The sequence below is a fragment of the Phalacrocorax carbo genome, chromosome 1 (assembly GCF_963921805.1).
Source record: "Phalacrocorax carbo chromosome 1, bPhaCar2.1, whole genome shotgun sequence".
NCBI lineage: Eukaryota > Metazoa > Chordata > Aves > Suliformes > Phalacrocoracidae > Phalacrocorax > Phalacrocorax carbo.
Window position 1 is genome coordinate 63,310,272 of NC_087513.1, and position 20,774 is coordinate 63,331,045.

Consider the following 20,774-nt stretch of genomic DNA (forward strand, 5'->3'; position numbering starts at 1 on the left):
AGAAAATTTCATCCTTTGCTCTCACAGAGCGGAAGACTCAGTTCCTTTCATGAGAAATTTTCTCAACTTTAAAATGTGGCAATTAATTATTAATGAAAGAGAAGCATGTCTTTGTACTGCAGTAACTTGAAACAATTCTAGTACAGTGTCTTGAAAATCAATTTTGTTTCCTGTCTGAAAAAGGCAAAGACACTGGAGAATGCTTCTGTTCAATCATATCCATGTGACAAACTGTATTTAGGCATCTTTAACCACTTCTAAGCAGACTTTACTAAGCCTAATGCTAATATTGCAAACCCCTGGACAGTTTTTGTCTTGAAGGATGGTTTAATAATTTTAAGAATTTCACCATTAGCTGCATACATAGTCAAGTGAGTACAATGACAGTTTCTACAGTTTCCCTCTGCCTTCAAACAAGAGTGTGATGATTTTAATGTCATGCTGCAGCAGAATGAATTATCATCTGAAGCTGTTTAATTAAGACGTGTCACGCAGCAAGCTCAGCCCCTTTGGCATCTTTGGCGAGACAGTACTCAGAATGCTAAGTTCCTGCTGAAGTAGAGGCTTTTGCATCTTGATGACTGATTTTGCAGTCTGCATGCAGTGGTAAGAATGAGCTTTGATAATAAGTCTGCTGCTGCAAAGCTCGTTTAATTTCCTGTTACTGATGAACAATAAGCCCATGTGGTAAGATCCCAGGTAGTAATTGTGATGCATGCCTCGGGTATTGCTGCTGTGAAGCACTTATATGAATCCCATTCAGGTGACGCACCCAAGTTCGAGTTCCATGCAGCTCACCATTAAGTGTTAATGTAACTTTAAGCACATAGTTGCTTAACAGCTGCCTTTGTGTATTTTTCTAGGAGGTAATAATTGTTTAATATAACTGGTGATGTGGTCAGTTGTAAGCTAAAGACTGAATTAATTTCTTGGAACTGCAAAAGCTGCAGAGAAGTCAAAGATGTAGACAGAGCTGATTGTCTTTTTCTGGGTGGAGTAAACACTCTCTGCATGACTTCGTTACATGCTTGCAAACCACAAGATTTCTGTTATAATGGAGTAACTCCTGCACAAAGCTCCGCTGCATTACCTGGGATCAGAGCGTTTCAGATCACACTGGATGAAGTATAAGAACAGCTGGTGTCATGTATGTGCATGCATACGTGCATGCAGAAGTGGGAGGGTAACGGGCAGGTTTTGTCCAGCACCAGCACTTTGTGCCATTTATCTCATTGTGGTTCTGCCAAAGAAAATGTTGCTCAGACTTAAGGCCCACAGGGGCTTGGGAGCTGACTGGTTAGATCTCCCCTCTGGCTGCCCTTCACCTTCTTTCTGTTTCCTCCAGTCTGATCCAGACTTGCCTCCTGAACCTCAGACATCATCTTCAGCTGATGTGGGGAAGTTCCCTGGCTTGCCTTCCCACCCAGTCTCCCAGTACGTCCCACCGCAGCCATCCATCGAAGAAGCTCGGCAAACCATGCACTCGCTGCTGGATGATGCTTTTGCGCTGGTGGCTCCCAGCAGCCAAGCAGCCAATTCCACGGCCATCACACCACCCGGGGTGTCTGCAGGACAGCCGGTAAACAACACTCCTGCTCGAGCAGGGAGGGGAACCACATGCACCCAGTGGGGATCACCTTATGGTCCAACTCAGGCAGTAAACAACCCATTTAACGTGAGTGATGCAATTTAAAAGGCTTTTCTGGGCAGGTTGAGCACCAGTTGAGCCATGGTCACTGTTGTTGTACCCTTGCTGTCAGGACTTGACACAAATGTGGAACAGTTTGTGGAACTAGGAGAATTCAGAAATTACCATCACAAGAAGGTGAACTTGCTTTTTAAGCCGTTTGGATTCTTTTCCCCTTTCCCATCCCAACCACAAGAGAAGATAGGAGTTATCCTCCTTTAGGATAACTTTTCTGTTCTTCTCAGTTATGATCTTTCATAGATCAGTCTTGTTATGTCCAAGAGTAAAACTTTATTTTTTTAAAATACTTGTTCGTATTTTGACAATGAAAAAAAATGTGTTGGGCTTGGGTCATATTTTTCAGCAGGGCATCCAAATGCTTTCCAGAGGTGAGGGATAGGGAAGCAGTGTTTCTGTGTATGATTTTTTTGCATTTTATGGAGCACTGGGACACATGGATAATCTTTTAGGTCATCTTGATTTCCACAACAATTCAGTAAAAGTATCATGATGCCATTGGACTGCTGAGTCCGAAGCCCTGTGGACTGATGCAGTCTGATGCTGGTCGAGGTACAAAGAGATTTCCAAATGCAAAGCTTCGTTTGCTGAAAAATTTAAGCTAAGTAGACATTGGAGCAGCCCTTGATCTTCTGCAAGTGAGAGAAAGTATTTTTGAAAGGATTTTAAGTTAAGGGACTGATCAGACAGAAGAGACTGCTAGCCTACTGTAGTAGTGATTCCCTGATCATCTTGTGCTGCTGGGTTTGTAAAACTAAGCTCTTGCAGTTACAATCCAGTCACACATACAGGCCTAGTGATCTCTGCCATTCATCACTTAAAAGGCTGACAGCGGACTTCCCAGGGTATGCATTTTGATTTTAATTTGGTTTTTTTCATTCTTCTGACAGAGGTACGTGGAATTTGGAATGACTCCGCCAACAGCACCAGGTCTCCTACCAAGGTAGATTTTCACTGACAGAATTATCTTTTATTATTTTCCTTGCAATTCCTCCAGAGTTCTTACTGGCGCTGGTATATTATTATGCAAAGTATGGTATAAATGAGAAGTAACAGGAGTCCAGATCCAGCCAGTGTAATTTATTTATGTAGCATGAATGACATATGCACACTGTATGAAATCCAACCCTCCATTTTAAAAAGTGTGTTTCTAGCCCCTTGGCTGTAAAGACATCCTTCCAAATACTGAGTAAACCGCTGAGTTTCAGCTTTTAAAGAGGCTGAAACAGTTACTGAGATGCATGTAATTCTCCCAGTACTCTGGCTTTCATCTTGTTTTTGTAGCCTCAGGGCAACACTCACTCGAAAAAGCTTGCAGATGACTAACAGATTCATTCTATTTTTAACCAAGTTGAGAACAAATTACAGAGCATGGTGACCCTCAGAGAAAGCCTGCCTTGCAGGCCTATTATTATAAAATTGGGGGGAAGAACAAATTTTCCATCTTCTCCTGGCCTTGCTGTCATAGAATCATGTAAAGAGAAGACAACAGTTGTCCAGGTGACTGTTAATTCCACCTTTGGTGTCTGTGTTTTAACCACTTGTGAAATTGGACTCTTGAGTCATGGGTACCCACTGTGGTCAGACTTATCTCACACTCTCCAAGCTACTGCAGCCAAGGTGGTAAAAAGGTGGCCTCATGCTGCTCTCATTATCTTCTTACAGCTCATCATGTGAGATGAAATCCCAGTGGTATCAGTGTCATTCATTAGATTTCACCTGAAGTCTTCATGGCCTTGGAAACTTGATGGTAGAATGGATATGAAGAACTTTCTTTTATCCCTTGTTCTGCAAGCTGATTTTGAAAGGACTAACTAGAAAAGGAGTCTCTAAGCACGTTTTCTTAGGTCTTGGCCAAAGGTGACAGTTTCAGTGTGTGTGGAGCATACATGAAATGGCACACAGTATGACATGCAGTATATTTTTTTTTAATTTAGATTACCTTGAAGATTATAAGCTAGCTTTGAGACTGCCAGCAGGAAGTACAACCAATTGTTTGTCATCGAGGATTTTCTCTTTGTTTATGGCGTTCAGTGAAAATGTGATAAGTTAACCATGAAAGTGCTGAAACCCATGTTAATGCACCTGAGTGAAGTAGTATCTTTGCAACATATTTTTTGTTCAAAAGTTTATCAACGTTTGGCATAGACACTCTGGATTTCCCTAAGTTACGAATTAATGGCACCATTATTAATAGTTCAAATGCTGGCTCTGCCAGTGCCAGTAGATTAAGTTAACAATCTGCAAAGTCATTGACCTTAAGAGGAAGAATTCCTTTAAATTTTCATTAAAACAGAAAGTTTCCTAAAGCTTGGTCAATAGAAAACCAGGAGAGAGTTGTTATGGTTGTGGAGTGGGGTTTATGCTCAAATTCAGAAGATAATAAGCAAATTGATAGAGACAGTGCACCAATTAGAGGAAGGAAAAATAACCTGAGGTGCGATGTATCAATGTCATAGTCCATTGGCTTGAATATCCAATGCATAGAATAAGAGTAGGGTGACCATACTGTTCCCTTCTCTGTACAAATGCTGTCAACATCTTTAATGGGGCAGAACCAACCTGGGTAAAAAACTTGCAATGTAAAAGACCTAGGTCACAAAACAGCTAGGCAAACATAAAGGCACAATGAACAGCTTTTACCAGAGCATGAATATTGCATCATGCAGCAGAGATAGAGACACTTAGCCATAGTGGATTAGTGGTGTAAAATTGATTTTTGGGGCGGTATCTCCCCACTTAACTAAATAACTGGAGATTCATGATTTTTTTGACTGCAAAGATAAATTGGAACCTGGGTCTCAGTCTGGAAATAGGAAGGAGCACTAGAAAGCTTGTATGGTACAGATGTACCCATTTTTATACTCTTCTGTTGATCTCTGACTTTAAAGAGTAGCTATAGCTATCTATTACAAGGAATATTAAGAAGAGAGGGTGGTGGGTTAATAAACATGCACATTTCAAGTACAGACCCATCAGCAATAAAGGATATACTTCCTGTCTTCTGAAAAACTGGCACAAAAATAATGCATTTGCAGTAACACTGAGAAAATATTTTCTTTAAACAACATTAAAAATTGCAGCAATCAGCACTGCAGGCATAAAGGGCCAGAAGATCGCATGCTTTACTGGTTACAGTGATTAGCATAACAGAAGTGACATTGTTAAACATTACCTATCCATTCAGGCATTTATTTTAACTAGCTTGTAAGTCTGGTTGGAAACAATTTTCTCTGGATCTGCTGAGCGGACAGGTGGGATTGTATGCAAGGGAGCTGGGGAAATTCTGGCGCTTTCACACTGGGATTGTTGCAGCGTGAACCCTTTATACCTCCTCATTTAATACTGCATGCCAAGTAGCTAGTACTTTAATTTACAGTTACTTGTTCATGCTTTATTAGGCTCTTATTTGGCTTTATTAGGCTATTTATTATTATGTCAGCTTTCTTTTGCTATCTGGCTGTCATACAAAGGTGGTTAGTTTTCCAAATAAAGCACAAATCAAGAATAGTTTGAATTAGATGCAGTCACAGGATTTTCCTGTAAAACAAAAGGGTGTAGAACTGAGGTCTTGAGGAATGGGATAGGTTGCAGTCCATAGCCTAGAAGGACTGAGATGGCCTTGTGGTAAAAGGTGTATAAAACCCATCCCTAGTCCTCACTTTGTGTAATTTCATGTGCCTGATTTAGGATGTTGGTCTCTCTTTCTTCTGTATTCACCAGTGAGAGGCTCCTGTAGAAAATTATTTAGGTAGCCTAATCTTTTGCTTTGAATGCCTCTCGAGGAGTGTGTGTCTCTTCTTTGATCATACCTGGATTCTGAGAGAGACTAGCCTAGTAACCTAAGCACCAGAAGTTTGGGCAGCCACACCTCCACCATATTGACAGGAATCAATAATCCTTGAAAACTCAGCTGCCATCAGTCTTTTAAAATATAATCTCTCTATGCCAGGCTTAAGACGTGTTAATAGGAAGTGTAGGAAAAGCAGCATTTCCATCTCCTCCTTTACTCCTGTTCTGTAAATTGAATTATAGGGTTTCTTTTCCAGGTCCCATTACCTTGGCACAATTAATGAAGTTAGATTGATGACAGTTTCTGTTGTTAACTCTTTTCAGTAAATATACAGCAGCAGTGATTACCAGCACCAGCCTGAATTATAGGAAACATTCATTTTAGTAAACATTGCATCTCTTCATACGTGGATATGACAGCTTTGTTTGATGAATCTTAGAGAGCAAAGTTTTGAAAATTTCCTAAAAACTGATCAGAACACTTGATGAAATAATAATTGTTCATTAAATACACACGTAATGCAGTTTGTATGGTTTGATTTAGACCAAAACTGTGTGCCCAGAAACTCTCAAGTAAGAGTCAGGCTTGTTGCTAAGGTAAGCAGCTACATCACTACTGAAGTCTTCTTTTTTTTCTATCCCCCCCCCAAAAAAACCCCCTTAGTTTTTCCCAAAGGGGAGAACAAGATCTGTAGACTTCTTTCTCTGCACTGGGAGACTGCAACATGCGAAAAACACTTCTGTGAAATTATGTTAGAGTTTCTAACTCCTGTTCCTGTGCAGTGTGGGTCATGAAGGAGGAGTATATTCCTCAGATATAATTTTTTTCTTAAACATTTACGGTTAAAATGTACATTAAAAGGCATCGTAAAGAGTTGTTGTATGAGGTACACCTGCATTACTGCTTCTAATTAGGCAATTTACTTATTGTAATCTTGAGTCTTTACTTTTCCACAGGCAGAACTTTGGGCCAGGTTTTCTTCAACCTGCAGAGTTAATGCACCCAGACCAGCAGCCACCTGAGGCTCAGTATTCCTCCAGAGGGTTATACTCAGAAGAAATGCCGTCAGTGGCACGACCACGACCAGTTGGAAGCACTGCAGGTACACTTCACTTAAGTTGAATATGCACTAAAATAACTGACCCTTTTCCATATCTACTGTTACACTGAGGTCACCATTAAGACATCATTTTCCTTCAGCTACTACACTTGAAACGTGGTCCTTGTCTTCACTGCCAAAAATAATGATCACAAAGTGGGGTTAATTTTACATCCACAGGACCTTGCAGAAAAAGGCAGTGCTTTGTGACCTTTTCAGTATCTTACAAGTGTTGATTATCACCCACATTCTCTAAGAATGGAAAATTAATTGTTTTAGAGCATACAGTGTGTGCTAACTTTCCACTGCCAACTATTTCTTTTGTGCTAAATGAGCTAACTGATGCATCCCAAATCAGCCTGCTAAATAACAATTTTAAAAATACTTTTCTGCATCTTTATTTTCATTTCTCTTCCTAGAAGTGTATGCATAAAAGCAGGATCTTTTAGTTTCTAATGCTATTATTTATTGCTGCTGTCCTATATGAAATCATCTTGCCTGATTCGGTTGTGAGATAAGTTCTGTAGCACTAATCAATGCTATCATGAGTAAGATTCTAAGATCGCATGGCAATTAAGCAGCAAACACTGATTTTCAGAATAAAATATTCTGTTCTTATGCAAATGCCACAGTTAATTCTCTCACAGAGATATGTTTTCTTTTGGGGAGTTGAGAAAGACTGGAAATATTATCATATACTCATGTCAGAGTCCTAGTTTTGATAGCTGCTACACTTTCCCTGTAGATGTTAAATGAATGAGAATGACAGGGATGTAGTGACTGTCACAGTTTAATGATGATTATTTTATTGTCTGATTTACAGTATTCTCTAAATGTTTATGAATATTCTGCTTTAAAGTTTGGAGGCAATTCAGATGATTAATTCTTATCTTTCAGCATAATTATGTGCAAATATCAAACTTCTCAAATACTGGTTTTTTTTGAGAGGAAAATATGAAAGTGACCTAACTGTCCATCACATAAATTACACTGTTGTTTCTGTCTTTTCCTCCCTTTTTGTACACACACACATGCGCACACACAGAGTTTTCTCTTATGTATCTGTGGGTTATTAAATGTGTTTCATTTCTAATGAATAATAAAATATAGTAATAATAAAATAAATTTTGTTTCCCTGTGGGAGGAAATTCAGGAAGAAGGAAAGCTGGCATGTTGTTACATCTCTCTTGCAATTAATGGTGGTGGCTATCCCTGCATGAGTTTGAAAAGAGTGGGAGGGGAGGGAAGGGAAAGGAAGGGAGAAAGGAGGAGGTTAGCTTTCAGGCTGAAAGGAGATACATTGTGTTCTGACCTTCTAATTAGTCAACGACAGCATCATTTAATATTTAACCACAAAGCCAAGCTGAAAGAACCATACTCTTACATAGTCATGCATTTTGTTCTTCTGAGAGATGGAACAGAAAGCAGTCTGGAGAGTTCAGGGTCTTGCCCGTGTGATGCAAATAAGGTGTGCCACAGGAGCAAATGTCTTCTCTTTGCTGCTAAGTAATTACATGAAAGCATTGCCAGGGCTTTCAGTAAACACTGTTTAGAAAGGGCTGGCATATTTTTGGAATGCAGTGTAGTCCATGTCAGAGATGCATGTATCTCACCCTCTTCTTTCAGTGCAGTGGCAATGAAAAGCATCACACTCAAGGAACTGCACAAAATGCACATAACTTTTCCTTCTTTATTCGACACTGACAGCCTTCTTTCTGCTGATTTTTTTATTAATTGCACAGAAACAGAGCTCCGCTTTCTTCTTGTCTCCTGCTTCCAACAAAGTTTTATGTTGTCATTTGTCTGCCCTACAAACTTGACTGTGTGTAAAGATGAAAAAACAATATTTGCTTTTAAGGTTCTCAGATACAGCACCTCACTCAGGTGGGAATTGCTAGCAGGATCGGAGGTCAACAAGTGGAGATCCCCTCAGGCAGAGCAGGGCATGGCCAGCCGGGGGGGCCAGGGTGGCCCCAGTACCGTGGAGAGGATGAATATGCTAGGCGAGATGCAGTGAGTACTGTTACACATTTGCATAGTTTCCGAAGTAGTGATATGTTCGGGTATTTTTTTTCCTGCATTACTGTTTGGAACTTTCCCCCCGGAATACTTTCAGTTGCTTCTCTGACATTCTTTGCTTTGCTCTTCGAACCCTCGTTAGCTCTTCTAACTTTTGCTTGCTGTTCTTTTACCTTTGCTTCTCTCTAACTGCTTTCTCTCACTTTACCCTAACCTTTTTTTTTTCTCCCTTGAGGCCTTCACTCATTAATTGCAGTTCACCCAGTTCTGCTTCTGAGCTCCAGCAGAGGTGGATACTGCTTTCCATTTTCTTCTTTGAAATATGCCTCTGTATTTTGAGATCATTGTAAGTAGAAAACGTTGTATTAAATTGTCCCAGACTACCGTCCTGCTTTGTGTTGGTATAGTTCTTTTGTCTTCTGTATCAGTGCGCAACATCAGGAGTCAGGGCAACAGAATAAGGTACATACTTGCACATAACAATAGAAGTGTTTCTAAACAAGTCATTTTCATAGCCTCACTCAGCGGGATGTGGTAAATTAATATGTATTCAACTACCAGTGTTGCCTAGGCAGCCATCGTGATTTCATGTTCTTGGCAGTGGTGCTTCTAGAGGTTGACGTTTCTGATTCAGCCAGATGTGTGAGGTTTAAGGTATTATATGGCCTTTCCAGGAAAGATACAGTTGTCTTCTACCAGTCCATGTTTGATGTACTTGCATCCTGAAGCAGGCTGACCTGTGACAGTTTTATTGTAGTACTCTTGAGAGTGATAACTTTACTGTCCTTCTTTTGCTCCTTTGCTTAAACTGTCATTTTTCTGGTTTCTTCCTTGAGGGGGGTGGAAGGAAGGATCTCCTCCTTTTGCATACTGAGGGCAGTGTGTGTTTACACTACTTAAAGTTGCTTTGCAGTATTGCATGATCTCGAAATGGCTTTACATAAAGACAATGCAACAGGATGGGCCTCATCTTTAGATTTTGGTGAAACTGAGCTGCCACCGCTCCAAATGAACTTGAGAGGAACAGCATAAAGCTTTTGAGAACTGGGCACACTAGAGACAAACTCTACTGATACTATTAAAAATCTTTAACTGTCGAAGCCGAAAGATGTATTTTCCTAATTTAACTTCCTCTCTGTGCTTGGAGCTGTGATATTTGAGTGCAAGAACATCATAATTTCTGTTTACAGCTAGAATAGCACTTAGATGAGAGATCTTAGTGGTAACAGTGTCTTCTGTTCCATTTTCAGAGGCATCTCTAGATTACCATTCACTGCCCCTTCTTATCACTTGCCTTTCTTTTCTGAAAATTACTTTTCTAGATCTGTCAGCTTTTCCCTTCTGTCCCCCAAGAGCATGTTCAGCCATTACTTTCTTAATATTTTATTACTTCTATTGCTAACATATTACTGAAAATTCTGTTACTGAGCCATTATCTGAAATGCTACGCAAACAGTTGGTTTTGACATTAGGTACCTGCACAACTTTCAAAGATTCGTGGCCTAATACAATATTGACTTGGTTGCGGCTTGCAGCTTCAGTCACCATTTCAGATGGGTACATGTCACCTCAATCTAGGTTGACTTTCTTTTAATTAATCAGATTTTAAACACTTTCTTGGCTTTGACAGAACTTTTTGCTCACCAGTTACTGCAGTTCATAGGTTACAGCAATGTGATTTTTTTTTCAGCTTTTGGGGGCTTGTGTGTGTTTGTTTAAAGAAAAGGCAAAAGGAGGAGATCATGGACTAAAACTCTGAGTATGGTGTCATTTAGTTGCAGGAGAACTCGCCTAGTGCCTGCACTTTCCTTTTCCTAAAAGGACTTCTTTTTTTTGCAAAGGATTATTCTCATTTTAAAGAAAAGGCATTATTAAATGAGGCCTAGTCTTGTAGTTTTCTGTAGTTACATAATTTCCTTCAGAGTCTGGATTCCTTCATTTAGGACAGAGGCCTAAATTTGTCTTTCTTCCTTTTGGAAAGGAGGATTCACTTAATGACAGTTGTGTTCCTTATGGTGCAGCATTCAACTACTCCTTTTCAGTCTTACTGTTCCCTCATTCTGAGCAAGTTTCTAAAATTAAACTCTGCATTTAGGAAGATTAGATCTAGGGCGCTCTTCTCACCCACAAACTTGAGAGGGATCTGCATTTGTATTCCTGCAGTGGCCCTTTTCCTCACAGTATCCTCACCTATTATTCCTCCAGTCAACACCTGATTTTCCACTGGGGTGTGACCTCTCACTTATACCTCCTGACCTGAAGCCAGTGTGCAGGTTACCATCAATTCACCTTAATTCTCCATCTAGAAGGCCTAAGCAACCAGGATAATTACAGCATTTCCCTAGCCAACACAAAATACAATACTGAGCAAGTGGTCGTTTGAGCAGCAGAACTAATGAAGCCTGGTTTCTTACGGATAAGTCTTGCATATCTCTATCTCCCTACCACCACCTGGCATCACTTCCTATACATCTACAATCCCCTGTAGCTCTCCACTGTTCTGCTAAGCCTTTTCCAGGTTTCCAATGTTTTCCCCAAGCCACCCTTATCCTTTTACTCCATTTTTACATTCCAGCTGCTCGCTGTAGTGTCACTAAACCATCTCGCTATACTTCAGGTCGCCTCTCATGTCCCCTAGCTAGCTGTCCCTGAGAGATACTTGTTGGCTCACAGGTCCAGCTGAGCACAGCCTAACCCGGCCTTCCTGCTACTCAGAAGCAGGTTCAATGGTAGCACAAATCAGTTTATGTCTAATTAGCTACCTATTTTTGTGAATTTTATAATATATATCTGTTCATACATATGCATGTATACGTGTATGTATGTGTATATATTTATTCACCTGATTCAGTTGAAATTGGCTACAGAATTCAACACTTATTAAATGGAGATTGACAAGTTTACAATGTGATCTCAAATCTTCATTCCTTAAGAAGGAAGATTCAATAAAGATATTTTTGTCAATTATTATGTACTGTTGTTAACTATACAGAAGTTTCTATATAAAAATATGTAACTTACAGGTACTGTATAAAGCTATATATTGTTACATATATAGTATTATAGATCGATGTGTATTTCTGATAGTAAAGAAACTTAAAAAACCAGTAAAATTCTTCCAACCTTTTACTCTTCTTATTTTGCCTTTGTAGTTTAGTGTAGGTTAGGTTTCTAAACCAATCTGGTTTTAAAAGTTGATCAGATCTGTTTAATTCTGATGTTGTATATGAGATCGCAGAAATACACACTTTTGTTTTTCTGAGACATTTAAGAAAATTTTGATAGCATTAATGTTAAAAAGCAGCCAGTTTGGTCAACAGATGTTCTTCCTAACTTCCCGTAAGGAACCGTTCTTATAGTGCTAATTCAGCGCAGTATGAGACAGGAGCTGAATCACATAATGCATTTTAATGTGAAAGTAACCTGAATGTAATTTAGGTTGTTGTTAAGGCTCATGTGTCAAGGAATGTTTGCTTTCAATACTTTTTATGTCATCTCTTTTCTCGAAACCCATAGAGTACTTGTCAGGTTTGCTAACTCGAGACTGCACATATGAATTAGTTTCAGGTTTCACTGCCAAGTGAATAATTCTGAACAATCAAGAGACCCATTCATTCCTTTCTGATACTAAAATCGCCTCTCTTTTATAAGAAGTAAGACAGGATGTTACTTGGAAAACCTTCTTTACCTGTCTTTCTTCTATTAAAGCCTCTTTTCCTCTTAATCTCTTTCCCCAGATCAACTGTGTAAATGATCAGTGCTGTACACGAGCTGTGCAAGAGAGTCAGAATCTATTACGAGTTCTACTTTATACAAAATGGCTTAGATTTTTACGAATTTGTATTATGAGAGATGTTAAGGAACACACTCTTGTGCATTTTTCTGTTTCCTGCACGCTGCTGCCACAGTCACTCTAGGTGTCCCGTACCCTTCCCAGGCTCTGCTCTGTAATCCCTTCATTCCCCTCCTCGTCACCCCCAAATCATCTTCTAGCTGACCTTGCTGTGCTTTCTTCCCTCATTGGATTGCTCTCTCTGCTACTACTCCAGGCTTGTCCACAAAGAAAGATGGTGCTCACTAAATAGCGATAACTGTGATCTGAACTTGCTGCAGCTAGCTGCTCCCTGTCCCCAGCACAGACCCTTTGAAAGGGGATTACACTGCTTTGCTCCCAGCTGTGCATTCAGTAGGGTGTGTTCAAGTCCTCCATGTCCAGTGTTTTCTTCCAGATGTGTCTCAGCCTTTAGCAATACGAGGCAAGAGGAAGGGCTTGCTTTAGGGATGTCATCTGGAATTCAGATTTTTCAAAATGTACCTTGTTTGTGTCCATACTGGGAGTTAGTGCAGTCGCCTAGTGTACTGTAAATTCATGCTTTGTTTTAGTGTAAGCAGATTTTTTTTCCAGATAGACAAGCCCATAAACTCAGGCTTCTGTTTTGTTTCTCTCTTGTTTTGTCAGAAAATAAATGTTACTGAAAAAATGCAGAATTAACCCCTTTCTGCCCTGAAACAATGATTGTCCCTAAACTGGGATAGTGTTCCCAGATATGTAAAACAGCTGTTGAGTATGGAAAAATCTAATCTTTCCAATTTGAATAATTTTCTCCTGCTGCTGCTTCTTTTGACTGTGTTTTCCTGGGCACTGGTCAGTCACAGGGTCCTCAGAAGTGTGTGCACTGAACAGGCGAGCCAGGCAGAGAAGGGGAAGGTTAAAGTAAGAGTATCACTATTTATAGATATTATGGAGAAATGACAGCTGGGAAGAGAGTGATTTGCCTGTTGTCTTTCAGGAAGGTGATGGAAAGGCAAAGAAAGAGAAGCCAGTTCTGTAGACTTCTAGTTCTGTGCTTTTTCTTCCCACCTCCTTCCACTTCAGTTTCTAAACATACCATAGATTAGGAAGGGAGACAGACTTTTTAATGGATGCTCAAAGGCATTTTGAAAATCCCTGAACCTGAGGCAGTCCAGCAATTTTGTGTACACTTGTTGTTTTGTGCTCCATAAGAGGAATCACTCATTCATACAATAGAAGAACAGTGGCAGCAGATAGATGCATCTCCATGCTGCTTTCCCTCCGTTCTTTGCCTTTTTGCTTTCTTGTCTTTTCTGGGATTGTTGTGTTTCTTCAGGAATTACAATAATGCTTTCTACCTTTTTCCAGATGCATATGCATGGACACCAAGAATATTCCTCCTCACCAGTATTCCAGATGCCGAGGACTTCAGCCAGGCAGCCTTCGGCACCCCCTGCTCAGCTTCCGCACAACAGCCTTCAGGGCCAGGGCCTTTGCTGCACCACCAGTTCCACTGAGGACCTCCAGCCAGGTCACTCTTCAGCCTCTCTTATCAAAGCAATTAGAGAAGAACTTCTACGACTTTCTCAGAAACAGACAACAGTGCAGAACTTCCATAGTTGATTTAGCATTCCCTTGCAAATCTGCCAGGTATCTGCTTCCTATGGAAGCAAAGACTTAGAGGAAATCAGCAATGTTGTTCTCTCGAAAGAATGGACTTTCACAGCTCTGTTGACAGCACTCTGGAAAAAATGAAAAAGGCAGCAAAATGAGGATGGTAAGGAGAGATGGGGGACAAACAGGGAAAATCATCAGTGTCATCACAAGTAATATTAATTAATCTGCTAATATTACGGTGCTCCTTTTCTCTCCCTACCCTCATTCAGCCTAACAAATAAATAAAAACTTAGATCAAGAAGTCAACACTCCAGCAACAAAGAAATCACAGGAACAAACTCCAAGTATGATAGACTCCTTTTTCTAAGGAAGTAGGTGAAGGTTTGAATAAACTGAGGTGACATTTTGCAAGAGATTACAAGTATTCTGATCTCTCCAGTGCTTATGGGGAACTGGTTTGTGTTGCTGTTCTGCAAGATGACAAACTGTATCAGCTCAAGGGTCTTGAAGGTGTGATCCCACATAAGGACCACTTTGGTTGTCAGGAATAATGGGACTACTTAGAATAGAAGTCTTTGTGAGCTACTTGTAACAAACTGGAACAATAATTGTTATAGCTCTGTGCTTCCAAATGGAGCTACCCTCTGCACTCTTCCTTGTTTTCCTTCTGGTGCTGAAGCTTCAAGTGTTCCTTCATCTTCAATGTTTGCAAAGTGAAACATTGGCCTTGTATAACTAAGAAAATATCCGTAGACTCATCCAGGCTGGAAAAACAAAGCAAAACATCCAAACAGAAAGGGCTTGCCATTTATTTTGTTTTTAAATTGTTGAAAACTAGGAGAGGAATACTCAGCCACAGTTGGATTTGGGGAAATGTGTAGGTATATCTTTCAAAAAATATATTTACATACTGTATGCTCTTGCAAGACCAGCGATAAAATATTGCCACTCTGTAGTTTGCTTTGTGGACAGAAAACAATCCAGCCTGACTGGTACAGGGTCACCAGCATTATGTTATAAATTAATGTCCTAAATCATTGCTTATGTTTGGATCTGAATAATTTTAGTGGAAGTCAGTGACAGTTTAGAACATTAACATAGGCTTAGATTTGCGGTTTTGAGACAGTTTCTATATTTATACTTGTTTTCGCTGTCCCTTTGGACAAAGGGTAAGCATTATCCCCATGGTAAGAATGGTATGTGCCATGGAACTGTTTGTCGCTGTTTTTTCCAGAGTTTTAATTTAATATTAGCTATGAATTTACTAATATTTGGCCATTGCATAACTGTAACTGACATAATACATATGGAAATTTTACTTGAGTCATGATTGTTGGAGTGTTTTTATTTTCAGATCAGACTGAACTAAAGCTAACAAACTGGCACAGAGATAGAGGGTAACCTCAGTGTTCTTGAGGAGGCTTGGGAGCCTTGCCCTAGAAGAGTGAAAAGCAAAACTATTTGGTGCTGCAGTGTGGGTATTTCAAACACTAGTAGATGGTAGTTGTGAAAGGTCTAAGGAACAATTGTCTGCTGAAGAGATCATTGAGCAGTTGATCACGGTAGGCCTGCATTTGCCTCACTTACTGGGGTAGAAATGGCATTGGTACAGGTCTAAAACACTCGTATGTTATGGTGATTTTTGGGTTCTAAATCTGTTCCTCATTCTAGTGCACAGTCCAATAATTGTGACAGGACTAACTCAGACTGAAATGAAAACAGTTAGGAGGACACCATGGAAGAACTTTACATTTGTTTTTCATGAAGTATGTACATAATATTCATTGTCAAAGCCAAAACGAGGAAGCAACTGGCTGCTCACTGATGTGGAAGAAAAGTGGTATGTTTCCCCTCTTTATTAGGAAGCTCAGTTATTTTGCTGTTTTCCTGTTATCCTCAAAAGGCTGAATGAAATTGTTTAGAGGGACTTAACTGTAGTGACGCAATCTAAATTACTTTCCAGTTCCCTGGCCAATACTTAAAGCCCTCGTGGGCACTGGTTGAGATTTGAATGGAGTCAGAACACACCAGCATGGTTGTGAACAGCAGTACCAACAGGTTGTTATGTTTTGAATTTTTTACGCTTTTTGTGTGATAAGCACTTCTAGGATAACAATAAAAAAACATTTATTTTCTACCAAGTTTGTAAACATGAATGTTGCCAATGCTTCTGCAAAATGTCAGGTTTTGCAGAATGAAGAGTATATCAGACAAAGTTCGTTCGGTCTTTTTAACAATGCTGAAGACTGACTGTTTCTGAGTGTTTCCATTAAAACCCTGTCTTTCATAGCCCACGTCCTTCTCCAGCTTAATTCTGCAGTGAGGTCAGAGGCCAGTGCTTATAACATTAGCACGTTACTCTGACTTCATTTCAAGAAAATGCGGGCTTCTAGAAAGTCAGTTCATTGTCTGGCTGCTGGTTCCAGCTATTCAAGAAGGAATATGAAATAAGAGCTTTGGAAGTTAGAGGTACTTAAGCCATTTCTCATTCATTTTTGCTAGCAATGGTGATGCTGTTATGATATTCCATCTTTTTATGTTTGGAAGAATATCCATTTTCTTTTCTGTCCCAAATCTTATGAAGAACATGTACAGGACAAATATGTCCTGGTAAATAAAAGAGGCTTTCTGATGCAAAAATCCCTCTTTAAAAAACTTATAGGTTCACAGGGAAGGACAGTAAAATATAAGTCAGAAAGCTGTGTTTAGGTCTGTTCTAAAACTGACTGGAGACCTGATCCACTGTTCACAGAAAATGGTACGGCATAGTCCGTATCTTCATATAGTGAGAAAAATAAGACATAAGGCACCAGTTCCAAGGATGGTCTTAACAAGGGAGGAGACCCACACTTAACTTTCTGAAGCTACAGGAAAAGCTAGGGTTTTCATGTGCTACAAAAGGCCTCTGGAATGCATGTGCCAAACTGTGCATTTCCACTTGGGAATTCAGGGGAAAAAACCTGTAAGCTTCTGCATCCCCATGTGCTTGAGCCCTTTTGCCAATCTTTTTTATTGCCCTATTGAAGGAGGGGAGAGGAAACTCAAACCTTTTTTTTCTGAAACTTAAAGTATCCGTAATTTAAGTATCTGTTAATGAATATACCAGTTTCTGAAAACACTGATCAGATGAGAAGTTGGTACAGGCATGGAAAGCTGTTAGAAACAGTTACATCCATTTCCATGACTAAACCATCTGGTTCATGGAATCCTCAGGCTCTTCTCTTTCTTCACAATTTTCCTTGGCATTTGTGTTTAGTCTGTGTTTAGTTTGGCATATAGAAGGACTTGGCGAGATGAGAGCTACGTAATTTAACTTGGTTGGTTTGCTTTTCCTTTCTGTGGCCAAAATGCCGACCTGTAGCCTGCTTCTTGATTATCTTGGGAGCTAAGTGAAGTTTTGCAATTATTTTTCATACACTCAATTTGAAAGGCGGAGCACATTTCAGTACTATAAAATACTCTCTACCAGGATGTAACACATGGTCATGTCAGTAACTGTAGGCATGTGACTCTGGAAAGAAAACCTTGCTTTTGCATAGGTGCTGGACTCATAATGTTAAATACGCACGCTTTGGAACAGTAAGTGAAATTTCACTGACCCTTTGCAATGTACTGTATATGCAGTAGTTTGAAACAGGCTTCATATTTAGTGGGTTGGAGAGCAGCAGCATCACACAAGGTCTATACGTCACCTCTGCGCCCAAAGGAGTGGTTGGCGAGATGTTGGCTACCCCAATACCACGCACCTTTATGCACAGACATAAATAAGTGAATAGATTGATCAGCCAAAAGTGCATGTTCCTACCAAGTGCTGAAGCCAGTGCCTTTAAATTAGACCACTGACAGCACGGATATAGCGTTCTCTTAGAAAGAAGCTGTTTGCAGGGAGTGTAGCTTCCCAAGAACCAAAACAGCTGTTGGGTGTTAACTCACTGCTTGAAAATACATTAGAAAACATAATGAAGCTAGTATGTATTCAAGGCCAAGTGAAGTCGCCAGTTGTGTGATGTGGATGGCAGCAGGCGGTTGAGCTAATTTTTTAACTTTTACCTTTGCTACATTCTCCCCTCTTCCAGCTTTAATAATTCTTCAGCTCAAGGAAGAAATGGGCTTTCCCCATTCCATGCCTTATCTAGCAGTTCTTTGTTAACAGGTGCCAGTCCTTGAAAAAAAACATATATTGGCCAAGAGCTTTGAAGGGGCAGGATGAAGATCATTTGTGAGTTTGATGTGGGAACACATTGTGGGTCATATTTTTGCAGCAGCAAATAAAAAATGGATTTAAAAAAAAAACCACAACACCTATTTGGTGTTTTCTGAATATGGACATAAAGCTGAAAATTCATTAAAAAAAGGATGGCATCTGATTGTCAGAAGGCAAAGAACAACAACCAGGTCTCCAAAACCACCTGTGACAGTGCATTATAAAGGAAAAGGTAAAATCTTGGTGACCCTCCCTGCCCCCACTCCAGCTGACTCCATAACACAACCCCTCTTCTGCGCAGTCGTTTGCTGCTTGCAATGCTGATCTGCATTGGTGAGGAACATCTCTCATCAGTGAGACTCCCAAAAGCAGTTCACCATGGCTGTAGAGTTTCTCTGGGACTGATTAGATATGCCTAGAGAAAAGTAGCAGCTTTAAACTGTTTAAATGTGAAATAAAATTCCAGTACCCTTTTGTGGTGGGCATCTTTGCCCTCTTCCTGTAACCTTTTATTTTAAAATGTGGGGGAAACCCTGGAGCTGTACTGTACTGTCACCAGTCTGCTGCCATTCATATATTCCAATATCTCTAGGTCCTAAATACTGAGGAAGCGGAAATTAGGAATGAAAGGTTTTGGCAATGCTGATAAAGATTCCCTGTAGTTACGCAGTATTTTGGTGTGAGTGAACTGGAGTGCTAGAAAAGACTGGTGTATCTCTTATAGTGAGTGTCCCTTGAAATGCAGCTTATGTTAGAAGGAGGGCTGTAAAGATTTTCTTCTGTATTTCTGACACTAATTCAGTGAGGACAGAACAAGCTCAGCTGCGACAGGTCATGCCAACAGGATTGGTAGTTCAGATCCAAATGTCGGTCTGCGTATTGTCCCTAGTCACATCTGTATGACTTCCATTGAAAACCACTTAGTCGCCCGTGTGTGCTGGAAGGAGAATTTATCCTACAAATTCTTTAGTACAGTTTGGGATGCGCTTGGCAAGTTGTGTCTGGCTTTGACTTACTAGTCCCAGCGGGAGTTTACTCACCCTGAGAGGAAGAAACTTGAGAAGTGAAAATCCTGTGGAGTTGCACTGCCTTTTTAAAGAGACTTTTCTGGAGAAGAGCTGGAGTCCTGTGAATCCCCCTGAAGACTGATAGATGAAAAAGAAGTTAACATTAGTACCAGAAAAATACACGATTTTTTTGCACTTCATAGTTTGTAGAGCTGGAATGTTTTGTCTTGATTTTGTGTTACTTTTTCATGATACTCTTTACATTTAAAGTATGTGTTGTCCTTTGTAATGGCCACTCCTGTTTAGTTTTGAGTAGTTTTTCCTCCGTAAGTGGAAGTTTATGTTTAGGCTGTTACATCTTGCCTTAATTGGAATAAAACGTTGGCACATTTGAACAAATGCTCTGAAGATTCTTTTGAAATGAATGCTAAACCTCCGTGGATTCCTGACGTGGTGCTTTTCGGGTTCGCTTACGGTAATCCTCTTATTGCCACGTGTAGAGCAGGCAAAGCAAAATGAGAATTAAGAGAGTAGGAAAGAGACTGAAAGATTAAAATTATTGTTTTGCATTTCCAATTATATTCTAATGTACACACTTCTTAAGAGCTCTGTCATGTTCCCATGAAAACTTGTCTAAGATTTCCGTCCCAAGGCTTCTCAGAAGTTGATTTTCTCATCCAAGCTGTTCCAGTGTTTTAGTGCCGTGCATGATTTAAAAGCAGTAGCTGGATATTGTTTGTGTTTCCTGAAAAACTTTTCATATTCAAAGAAAATTAATGCAGTGTTATATTTGGCAGCACACTGTACTCTTTTGGTCCTGAAACGCAGATCTGAAAGAAACTTGACTAAGAGGGATTTAAGAACTACTGCAATAATAAAAAAAATCAGGAAGCTTTAATGCTTGGGCTTAAGGAAACAGGAGAAAGAACTGTGGATTAGCCACCATCAGTAGTACTTCAACATAATTGCCAGGTATGAACTTGTTCAAATTCAGTGCAGTACAGGTGATCTGGGCATCCACAAACTCATGAACCAGTTCCTGGATTTGTTAGTCCGTGCAATCCTGGATAAAATGGTTTCAGGTAAGTTGCCTTGCATTTTGCGTGGAGCACATCTTGTTAAGCATTTCCATGGATGAGTTTGATCCTTATGATAGTTTCTGTCTTTGGGCGTGATGATGGCAGCTTTAAACAAGAATGCATCAAAAATTCAAGATGAAAGGTGAGGAAACTCCCATTTAGAGGGTTTGTAGGTGTGCAGTCAAGTATTTACATTGTTGCTACATCCTCCCATATTTCACTGCTACGTGGAAGAACATTTGCTAGGATGCTGGAAACCATGTTCTTGTTTTTTGCAGAGTAGAACTGCGAAGACGAGAAGTTGATTGTCACTTCCAGCAGACAGCATCACTGAAGCAGCATTGCCTAAAATAATCTTACTTCTGCCTGGGAGCGAAGAGCAATGTTTCCTGCAGCTATGTGCTTAAGGAGCACTCAACACTAGTGCCAATGAGCATTATTTAGTCCTCTCTAAGGAT

At 40.0% G+C, this 20,774-nt stretch overlaps 1 protein-coding gene across 3 annotated transcripts in view; it reads left to right on the plus strand.

Moving 5' to 3' along the window:
* KIAA1549 (KIAA1549 ortholog) overlaps positions 1–19,637 on the plus strand; it is a 153,372-nt gene extending 133,735 nt beyond the window's left edge. Inside the window, exons 16-20 of one of the 3 annotated variants that reach the window (XM_064456766.1) lie at positions 1,346–1,675; positions 2,596–2,648; positions 6,455–6,600; positions 8,456–8,610; positions 13,778–19,637. In XM_064456766.1, coding sequence (XP_064312836.1) covers positions 1,346–1,675; positions 2,596–2,648; positions 6,455–6,600; positions 8,456–8,610; positions 13,778–14,032 — 939 coding nt within the window. In that variant the 3' untranslated portion in view covers positions 14,033–19,637. The remainder of the gene's footprint in view (positions 1–1,345; positions 1,676–2,595; positions 2,649–6,454; positions 6,601–8,455; positions 8,611–13,777) is intronic. The other 2 variants (XM_064456776.1, XM_064456786.1) reach the window with 2 other exon arrangements.
* Positions 19,638–20,774: the final 1,137 nt, after the last annotated feature.